This window comes from Protopterus annectens, chromosome 6.part0, assembly GCF_019279795.1.
Source record: "Protopterus annectens isolate FY-2018-M chromosome 6.part0, PAN1.0, whole genome shotgun sequence".
Taxonomy (NCBI): Eukaryota; Metazoa; Chordata; order Ceratodontiformes; family Protopteridae; genus Protopterus; species Protopterus annectens.
Genome location: NC_056737.1, coordinates 1,204,031,520 through 1,204,043,607, shown reverse-complemented (window position 1 = coordinate 1,204,043,607; position 12,088 = coordinate 1,204,031,520). Strand labels below are relative to the sequence as shown.

General features: G+C 40.9%; 1 protein-coding gene across 3 annotated transcripts in view; it reads right to left on the bottom strand.

Moving 5' to 3' along the window:
• Positions 1-12,088, bottom strand: part of SLC38A11 (solute carrier family 38 member 11) — a 564,244-nt gene that overhangs the window by 43,842 nt on the left and 508,314 nt on the right. For all 3 annotated transcript variants that reach the window (XM_044074824.1, XM_044074825.1, XM_044074826.1), the window contains one exon: positions 4,038-4,150. In XM_044074824.1, the coding sequence (XP_043930759.1) occupies positions 4,038-4,150 (113 nt within the window). The remainder of the gene's footprint in view (positions 1-4,037; positions 4,151-12,088) is intronic.

Here is a 12,088-nt window from a genome sequence, read left to right as displayed (position 1 = left end):
TAGACACAAAAAAGAAATGCCTCATTATTAGCTAATTTGTATGTCTCTAATTTTTCTCAGTGATTATTACAATCATCAGCAGGCCTTTTTCTGCTGCCCTTGTGATAATCACCTCTAGTGCTCTATGCATTATGTTACCACAAGCTCTAGTCTCATTCATCCCACACACACACACACACACACACACACACACACACACACACACACACACACACGCACACCTACGTACTGGCATACCTTTTACCTGCCCCTGAGTATACTTAACATCCCTGATTTTGCCTCTTATTTTTCGCTGTCCCTGATAATACACAGAGCATTGAAATGCAAGCTATATTACATTAGTGACTTTCAAAGTCTTATCTAATGTTCCCCCGGCTTTGTCCAGAAGACTTGAGCATGGCCCCTGTAAATCATAGACCCTTTCAGTCAATCAGTAGAGTTTCACCCTCCTTATTGTTCAATAAATTCATCCACAAGTACAACCTGTTGCTCTATTAACTTTTGAAATGGCATAGAGTTATGTAGAAATAATACCTGGAGTCTAATGTTTCCCCCAATACATGCACTGTTTGAAGGTCTAGGGGGGAGTTAAGAAGGATGACAGCCCCCTACACACACACACACACACACACACACACACACACACACACACACACACACACACACACACACACACACACACACACACACACACACCTTCTGCTACTGAACATATCTATCAGTCACTGCCTCCAGAACTTTCTTGCAGTATGACAAAAGTATGATATTGTTGTATTGCTACAGTTGTGGATGTCCCATTTGTTGTTGTAAACTGGCACTAGTATGCTTGTTCTCCAGTCATCTGGGATATGCCTTTCTCTCCGTACTGCTATATACTGCTATGAGTACTCCCAGGAGCCATTGATCACATCTGCTGTCACCTCATCTGACCCTGCTGCTTTCCTGACTTCATTTTCCTTAATGCTGTTCTTACTTCTTCTAGGGTGGGCTCCTCCTCTTTTTTCATTATAGGCTGTGTCTGGGACAACATAGCTTCTGTGGGGTTGTTGTCCTTCATTAGGAAAGGTATCTGACTATCTTTCTATATTTCTATCTTTGTCTTGCAACATGATAGAGTTTCTTTGTGCCATTTACTCAGTCACTTTCCAGAAGCTGGTAGAGTTCCTCTGGTGCCTTGTTCTTTGCTATTGCAACTTCTTTCTTAGCTTCTTTGTTAGCCAACCAGTATTTGTTCTTAGCCTGATCTGTCTTTTCTATTTCTTACTTTTTTCCTGCACTCCTTCTTTCTTTTCATGAATTGCTGGATGTCTGTATTTTGCCAACAACTTTCCTTATGTACCTTATTTCCATACCTGGCTCAGCCATACATCTGTTCTGCAGTCCTAACACATGCTGTTTTCAGGCACTGCCATTCTTCTTCAAATCCACATATTTCCTCTTCTTTCTGAGGTTCTAGAGCCCTGAGTAATTCCTTGAGCTCTTGTGCTTTCTCTCCAGTCAAATTCCAGGTGTTCAGCCTAGTCTCTGTTGACCTTAGAGCCTTCTCTGTCTACTGCTTGCAGCTGAAAGACCAGCCAGTAGTTTATGCACTGTTTCATTGGGGATTACTTTGCAATTGCTAATTCTACCCCAGTGCCCTTTTGTTACTAGGATGAAGTTTATCTGAGTGGTATGTTGGCCACTCTTGTATATGATCTTGTGACTCTCTCTGGCAGATCCATGTGTTGGCTACCATCAATCCATTAGCCAGACACAAGTTTAGAATGGCTTTCCCTTCTTTATTCTTGTTGTCTCACCCATGTGGACTCAGGCAGTCCTTATATCCTGTTCTGTCTGTCCTGATGTGTGTATTCATGTCACCCATTATGCAGAGCAATTCCTGTTGTCCTACTTTATCTAATTGGTTCTGCCACTACTGTCTGAATGCACTCTTTTCCTCAATATCACAACCCTGCTGTTTGTCATAGGCTGACATTATGAATAGTGCCTTATCCTTACACTAGAGTCTTATTGTCATTTTGACAGCATCCCTCACTGACTTCTGAAGAGTTTCCCTCACCACAATTCCCAAACCATTTCTAGCCTGTCCTCCTCCTGAGTAGTAGACTCTGGATCCCAAGCCAAGTGGCTTTGCTGCACTGCCCTTCCATCTTGTCTCCTGATACATAAGATGTCCAGCTTTCTTCTTACCATCATGTCATTAACTTCCAAGTTCAGTCCTTCACTCAGTGTATCAATTATTAGTTCATGTTTGGCAGGTTGATTGGTTTCATGTCCAGCTTTCATTCAACAGAACTACCCTCTGGTGACCCAGGTTGGGCAACTGGACATCAGTGGCCAGTATTTTATTGACTCAGGGCTGCTGGACTTTATGGCAGGCAAACACTAGCCAATATTCTTCCCAGTGTTAGTAAGGATCCCTGGTGTAGGTTGGGTCATTTATGACTGGCAAATACCCATGCCCATCTTTGGTGACTTTAGTTAGCACGACAGAATCATCTAGAACAAATGTTTACACCATTGAGTGGTTAGCCCTGACACAGAGTCCACTCTGTGATCTGTGTTCTCATATCTTGAGGATACCTCACATCACAGTTGATATGGTTGGTCTATACATATCTTCCCCTATAGGCACCATCTAGACTCTGTGTTGCTGCATTGCTTAGTTATTGGGTGAGTTTGAAGTAAAAACACTCAGCATGTTTTTCGAAGGAACCCCACAGAGACAATATGCAAACACTATACAAGGATTGGCCAGAGGTCAGGATCAAACCTTGTACCTTATATATGGAAGGCAAAGACGTTAACTATTATACAGGATGGACTTTGCTAACAATAACAATACCCATTTGTTAACCAAGTAGACCCACTGGACACATTCACATTTCAAGGGTGACCCAAAGCAATACCTGTTTAGGTGACTTGCTCAAGCTTACACAGCAGAGAAGTGAGGGCTGAGGGAATCAAACTTTGTACCACAGGAACTACAGCTCACAGTCTTAATCCTCTGCACCAGCTACCACACACACACACACACACACACACACACACACACACACACACACACACACACACACACACACACACGTGTCTCATACTACTCATACCTCTACATGCACTCACACATGTTGCATACACACATATGCACACCCCAGAACTGTCTGCTAGACGTCTTGGCACTTACCTCTCATACAGTTTCATTCATTGAAAATAATGGAAAACATGAGTAATTATTACCTAATTACACTGTTTGCAGTGCGGATGTGTGCAGCTGAGCAGTTCTGCGTATCACTCAGCTGTGTAACGCACTTACAGCAGACATTTCTGGGGGGAACAGCACATGGCTGCACTGAGGTAGGGCTGTCTAAGGACTTGTAATGGTTACCACCAGCAGTAAAAAGGGCTCAGCAATTGTTGTAACATTTCTGGATTCTGGCCTTGGTTTCTGGAAAGACCCAAGGTGGTCTTCATAAAGACTAGGGAAATATGGCTGGAAAACCAGGGAAATTCCACACTTGTTCTTCAGTAATCTAGTTTTTCAAAGAAGGCAGACTGATATTCAGATGTTTACTACAAACCACTCACAATATCTGGTTGTGGTAAAAAGACTAATGTATTCATATGTTTGACCAAGCAATAGTTGTCATATTATGGAAGAGAGGTAAACTTTCTGTCTAAATTAGACTGTAAATTTGGTGAGAAGGGTGTTGAAAATCAAATAAATGTTCCTCAGATTTCCTTCTCTGCATCACTGTTGGGTTGGTACCACTTGCAAAAAAATAAATACTCAAAAAAAAAAAATATATATATATATATATATATATATATATATATATATATATATATATATATATATATATATATATATATATATATATATATATATATATATATCATGTTCATCATCAAAATCATGAGTTCCCACAGGCAAAAAATATTTTATATATATATATATATATATATATATATATATATATATATATATCAGTCAATGGCTTTCTTGGTCCTGCATTATTTTTAATTTTGCATCTACTTACCTCTCTAGTGACAAAACATTCTATCGGAAATGACAGTACTGAGCACATCCCATAGCAGAACCTTCCTAATGTAGCGAGGTCGTCAGTTTTGCAGTAATTTTCCAAGATATCTCCTAAGATAACATACACATAAAAGCAAAAATTAAACGTATTGCTAATGTAGTGATTACATTTATTAGATAATAACTATTACATTAAATTCTACAGAACCTCTTAAATCACATTCCAGAAAAGTAATTTGTAGCATGTTTAAATAAAAATAAAAAGCACTGCATTTGGAGCTTTACTCATTCTAAATTATAGATGGTTGCACTTTGCTAAGTATAATAAATAGGATTTTCATGAAGTTTAACTTATAAGATAACAAAGCTCAGCCAACTTGATTAATAACCATTTACTTTTTGAAAATTATATATAAAAAGGCCTGGATGAGTGAACTGTAAATTCAGCTTAAAAAATATGAATGCATTTATATATACATCAGAGAATGAGCTTTGATACTTAGAAAGAAAAGACTTTCCCCAGAACTGAATAAACTCCGTGGAGGCTCCATGTAGAGCCTATATGGAGTATATCCATGTATACAGCCACACAATGTTTTTGGCAGCATGCAATGCAGCATCATGCCTAAGTGAGGCTTCGCGGCATGTCCCAGTTGTGCTGCCAAAAAACCTTGTAGAACAACATGGGTAATGTATCTGTGTACATGGCAGCACCGATGGCATGCCCCCAATGTATCTGTGTACATGGCAGCACCGATGGTACGCCCCAATGCATCTGTGTACATGGCAGCACCGATGGTACACCCCCAACGTATCTGTGTACATGACAGCACTGATGGTACGCCCCAATGTATCTGTGTACATGACAGCACCGATGGTACACCCCCAATGTATCTGTGTACATGGCAGCACCGATGGTATGCCCCAATGTATCTGTGTACATGACAGCACCGATGGTCCGCCCCAATGTATCTGTGTACATGACAGCACAGATGGTCTGCCCCCAATGTATCTGTGTACATGACAGCACCGATTGTCTGCCCCCAATGTATCTGTGTACATGACAGCACTGATGGTACGCCCCAATGTATCTGTGTACATGACAGCACCGATGGTCAGCCCCCAATGTATCTGTGTACATGGCAGCACCAATAGTATGCCCCAATGTATCTGTGTACATGACAGCACCGATGGTACGCCCCCAATGTATCTGTGTACATGGCAGCACCGATAGTACACCCCAATGTATCTGTGTACATGACAGCACCGATGGTATGCCCCCAATGTATCTGTGTACATGGCAGCACTGATGGTATGCCCCAATGTATCTGTGTACATGACAGCACTGATGGTACGTCCCCAATGTATCTGTGTACATGGCAGCACCAATGGTACGCCCCAATGTATCTGTGTACATGGCAGCACCGATGGTATTCCCCAATGTATCTGTTTACATGACAGCACTGATGGTACGCCCCAATGTATCTGTGTACATGACAGCACCGATGGTACACCCCCAATGTATCTGTGTACATGACAGCACAGATGGTCCACCCTCAATGTATCTGTGTACATGACAGCACCGATTGTCTGCCCCCAATGTATCTGTGTACATGACAGCACTGATGGTATGCCCCAATGTATCTGTGTACATGACAGCACCGATGGTACGCCCCCAATGTATCTGTGTACATGGCAGCACCGATAGTCCTCCCCCAATGTATCTGTGTACATGACAGCACCGATGGTCCACCCCCAATGTATCTGTGTACATGACAGCACCGATGGTCCGCCCCCAATGTATCTGTGTACATGACAGCACCGATGGTATGCCCCAATGTATCTGTGTACATGACAGCACCGATGGTACGCCCCCAATGTATCTGTGTACATGACAGCACTGATGGTCTGCCCCCAATGTATCTGTGTACATGACAGCACAGATGGTACACCCCCAATGTATCTGTGTACATGACAGCACCGATGGTACGGCCCCAATGTATCTGTGTACATGACAGCACCGATGGTCTGCCCCCATCATGCATCTTCCAAAGAGTATGAAGTGGTAAATGAAAATGTCATTCATATTTATTTACATCCATCCAGAATGATTATCTGAAAACCACAAATTTTATGAGGAGCACCACAAAAATATAAGCCAAAACCCTATTAAACCTGTCAGAAGTAGTTATATCTGTATATTCCGGCTTCTCTTTTCTCTCTCTCTCTCTCTTTTTTTTTTTTTTACTTTTTTTTTTAGTTTTTCCCCATGTTTATGAGATGCACCTCGCACTTGCCAGTGCTTACTGCTTTTGTGCAGCAGGACCACCCATGTATCAGACATGACCCAGACATCTAAAAATAGAAACCAGATGTTTTCAATTAATGCAACACTGTGCATCATGCAGACCTGGTAAGTGGCGCCATGGTATGTTCATACCATAGAGTTAAAAATGACTGCTAAAATACATGGATCATGTAGCTGCCCTTATGGTAACATGGGTTAAGTATTGGACAAGAGTGCCGATGTTCCTGGGTTCTACTCCAGTCTATGCAAACTTTTCTTATCATGGTGTGACATTGCAGCTTATCCAAATAAAGTGGCACTGTAAGGAAGTAACTGTGGAATAGTATTGGTTGAGTGTTTTTGGTGAAAAAGTTGAGTGCTGTTTAGCATCGCTCAGTTATAGGTTTGTGAGATGGTAAACGGTGCACGCTGTTTTCAAATGTATCAAAATCCAGACAGTGTACACTCTCAGTAAGTGCAATTGGTGGGAAAACATGGTATTTAAAGGGGAATTACCAGGAATTGCACTTTATACATTGATGTCTAACTTGTACAGCAATGTCTGGTGTTGGTTAGGGTGCACGATTTAGAGCACAGCACTGGGGTGTCCAGGAGTCCAAGGTGTTTATTGGGCTCCTGGTTAGGGATCATGGCCCACATCTGTTGCAGGAAGAATATGCTGGCTCTGAATACAAATCAGAAGTCTGAAATAGTTTGGCAAGGGCTCTTATCAGTGCAACTCATATCTCCCACACTGGTGGACAATGTTGTCACCACTGCGATGACCTATATAGGGGAAAGAGGGATAGCCTTGATCAGTGGATAAGGGATTGCCAGGAGAGGAACACCCCAGTGATGTGTAAGTATGATTTACATGTACTACCTGCAAATACTCAAGTTGACTATGGTAAACACTGGTATTCGTAATGCTTTTTCTTTTCCCTTGCTCAACAGCTGCAGAAGAGAGGGTCTTAAATGTGAGGTCCCATACTAGACAATTAGTGAGGATGAGAGAAGCATGTGGTAAGTAAGAATAATTACATAAAGCATTGTTCTTGTAGCTTTAACAGTTATAGATGGATTAGTTGCTACATCATATATTTTATGAATTTGGAAATGCATATCTGAACAGTAAAAGTATGTATGCATGCATTACACTGTGGCATAGCTTTTAATATTACTTCTTTTTGCAGAAAGCCCAGATGTAAGAATCACTGCTTTGCTCTGGTCATTGTTGGATTCATGGTTGTCTGACATGTACTTTATATTAATATCAATAAACAAATGAGTATCAAAATGTTATGTTAATACAAATCCTGTGCAGCTATCCATGTGTGTAAATAGCAATATCTGAAATATGTTCCTATTTAAGGGTCCTTGTACACCCAGTATTTTATGATATGTCAAGAAATCCTGCTCTAAAAGGTGGAGAGGTGTGGTCTGAAATGCAAAGCAACAGTTGCACATCCTCAGATAACAGTGGCCATGAGTCTAGGAAGTGTAAATGAAAGAGTGTTTGTACTATGTTGTATTTCAGTGGAAAAGTACAGTATTGCAGTAGACACTGCTTATAGGTTCTAATACCACACTTCCCAAATATAAAAATCATCTGATTACAATACTGTACTAGCTTTTCATCAATAAAAACTACAGTACTGTTATGTAATCATCATTATAGCATTTGAAGTGCACACTTCCAGAACTGTGGCTTCAAGGGCCTGCTGTCACATCTAATCAGTGTACATGTAGTACAAGTAAGAAATTAATTCTTTAGCAATCATTATTGCTTAAAGTAGACTGTAACATAATAAAATAAAGTTAGTTTTGAAAACTTGTTTGTCAGGCTGGGTGTGTATATACATTTGTGTAGATGTGTAGACAGGGCATCAGGGTGTAACTGACTACAGCTGTCAATGTCCTTTGTGGAAACATGAGCTTAGAAGCTGGTTATACCATCCCTTAGGAGGGTGTAGTTACCTTGGATGATGTTTTTGAACCAGAGTCCTCCTTTAGGGAGTTCATTAGGTATTCCAAATTCTACACATACTAAGGTTGGATAAACAGAGCAGGCACTACACGTGTGCCATTACATTGTTCACTCATATTGTTGAGGAACAAGAATGACATATCACAGACCCTTGTGGGTTGGTGCAATATTTCTTCCATGGTATTTCAGTTTGCAAAATCCAGTTAAGTTTGTGCAAGTGAGTTTGTTCTCCTATAATAATCCACATGAGACATTATATGCAGTGAGTAAAAAAAATATGTCAGCTAGGCCTGAAGGGAAAACAGAGGGAAAATGATAGGTGAGGATGGGAGGTTTGAACCTGGTATCTGCATACAGAATGCTAAAATGAGGGGTATATGTGAACTGAGTGGTATTTTCAGGGGACTAACCTATGGGGTGCACATTAGGAGGTCCTTCATAAGGTGGATCTATAGTTCTGTTATTGATAGGTAAGTGGTTTAATTGCTGCTTGCTATGTAACACAAGGTATGACAGCTAGTTAGAGCTGTTGAGGATCTGCTCAGCTACATAGCAGCAGCCAATTGTATTGGAAAATAAGTGTATTAACATTTCTGTATGTATGAGGGCAAAGTGTTAAGGCCTCTACACATAAACCAGAAATGAGCAGGTAATACAAGGAGACACTGTTAAAGCTCACACTGGTTCCAGAAACACTAACCTTCAAATAAATACTCCTACTGTACACTCTTGCCACAAGTGTAGAGGTGGGATTTTCCCAAAAACAGATGTCATCCTAATCTTCTTATTCTTATTCTTTTGGCTACCACCATCTGGTGTCAACACAGCAGAACATCTGCTTCCAATTTCTCCTTTCCTCTGAACCTTGTTCTGTCACACCAACCACCTGCATGTCCTCTCTCACTACATCTGTGAACTTTATCTTATGCCTTCCTCTTTTCCTCTTATCTGCCAGCTCCATCCCTAGCATCCATCTCCAAATATACCCAGTATCCCTCCTAAGCACACTTCCAAAGCAATGCAGTCTCACCTCTCTGGCCTTGCCTCAAGCCATACAACCTGAGTTAAATTACTAATCCTGTCCATCCTCAGCACAGCCAATACAAATCCTAACATCTGGAACTCTGCCAGCTCCTATTATGACTTCTGTCTTTTTGTCAGTGCCACCTTTTCCAAACCATATTACATAGCTGTTCTCACTTACAGTCTTGTAGACCTTCCCTTTCAGTGTTATTGGTACCTGTCTGTCAAAAATCACTCCTGACACTCTTCTACAACCACACCACCCTGCATGCACTGTGTTCTTCACCTCTCTTCCACACTCACCGTTACTCTGAATTTTTGATCCAAAGTATTTAAAATCATACACCTTTGCCAAGTTTACTTCCAGTACTCTCACCATTCCTCTGTTCTCCCTGTCATTCACACACATGTATTCTGTGTTAGTCCTTATGCCCTTCATTACTCTCCAGGATCTCCTAAACATGTTCCCTACCATCAATACAGATCACAATATCATCCACAAACATCATAGTCCATGGGGATTCCTGTGTGTTCTCATGTGTCAACCTGTTCATCACCATTGCAAAGAGATATCATGATGTTTGTGCATACAATAAAAGGAATGCCATTGTTGTCTGTCTTATATTGGATGAGGTGACATCTACCTGTCTGCCAGGCCAGTGTGTGCCCATGGGATGTTGTGATGAATAAATATCCAATAATCTGATACAACTGATAACATCAGCAGTGTCAGTTGAAGACATGAGGACACTGTCCCATAGATGCTGTAAAATGCTCTGTATAACATTCACCAACAGCTCACACAAATGTCAAATTGACTGCAGTGAGATTAGAGCCCCTCCCTATTTACGTTTATAGATAGAGAACACAGTACTTAATGCATGCACCACATCCCAAGTCTGACTTTATCAGGACTGCAGTTGTTCTTGTTGTAGATGACATCAGCAGACCCTGTGGGGGATAAGAGTTTTGCAGGGCTGCTCCAAATAGATGATTTTGCAAGCACAAAACCTCTGCAAAACCATGCCTTTTGCCAAGGAAATGTTGGCTACACACTCCCACTCTTCTTCATGGAGACTGACAGACAGACACACACACACACACACACACACACACACACACACACACACACACACACACACACACACACACACACACACACACACACACACACACACACACACACCAAGTTTACTGCAGTGAGATTAGAACCCCTACCTATTTAAGTTTACAGACTAGAGAACACAGTACTGAATGCACACTCCATGGCACAAGTCAGGTGTTCTTTTAGTGGATGATATCAGTAGGCCCTGTGGGGGATAAGAGTTTGCAGGGCTGCACAAAACACTGCAAAAACATGCCATTTGACAAGGAAGTGTTGGAGACACACTCCCTCTATTTGTTATGGAGACAGAAACATTCAAACAGCAAGTTGAATACAGCAAAATTGGAACCCCTACCTATGTAAGTTTACAGACTAGAGAACACAGTACTTGATACATGTACCACAACAGAAGTCTGACCTTTGCAGGACTGCAAGTGATGTTATATTAGATTAAATTAGCAGGCCCTGTGGGGGATAAAAGTTTGGAGGATTGTTAGACATGAATGTTTTTGCAAGCACATAAATACTGCAAAAACCATGGTATTTGACAAGGCAGTGTTGGATACACATTCCCACTCATCATTATGGGGAAACACACACACACACATACACAAACTACTGCAATGAGAACCGAACCCCTACCTTTGTAAGTGCACAGAATACAGAACACAGTTCTTAACACAAGTGTCATGGCATAAGTCTGACTTTAACAAGACTGCAGGTGAACTTGTAGTAGATAACATCATCAAGGGATGTAGGGAACACCAGCTTGGGAGGACTGTATGGGCACATTGCTCCTTAGTGTCATCTTAGGCTAGTACACTAACAGTAGTACACTGTTTAGAAGCCATAGCAGTGTAACAACACAAGTCCCTTATTGAGCATATTTGGCTGTTTGACTTTGGCAGTGCAACCCTGTGAACACAGCTACATGGCCGTGTCCACGAGCGAGCACACTACATTATATATTACACCTTTGTTTGTGTTACATGTATGTGCTGCAAAATTAATGAGATCCCATGGTTGTAATGAGTATTGCTGAGGTTGGTTGTGAGGAAACACATGGATGGTTATTAAGTTTCTGTACAGATAGTTATACTGTACCTTTAGTTTGCCATGTTTCCATATATAGTCTTAGGACACACAAAATATCTGGGAAATATAGAACAGTAAAAACACAGATCTATGTATGTGGTGTAGTAGTTAACATACTTCTCAATCTCTTACAGCAAGAATTCTGCACAAAGCCATAATTAATATAGGAATAAAGTGGCAAAAATAGGGTAAATGTTTAAATATTGCCCTTACAAGCTTGGAATGTTGCCGGAATAACAGGTTTTGCATTCACATGAATTTTCTGAAGAGTATGACATCCACAGATCAAATGCATTTCATTATTGTCTGACTTCTTTCTCGATGATTTAACAATAATTTTGTAGAAACCATCATTTTATGAGGAACAGACTACAAATATTATGTAAAAATATGGACATTCTTCATAAATCTGGTCAGTTGAGAGCTATGATAGGCATAGCAAAAATGCAATGATTATTGTGCTAAGTGTGCACACATGTGCATTTCCCTCTTTTACCTGTTTTGCAACTAGGTAAGCAGTGTGCAAATGCAAGAGGCATTGCTAACATCTAG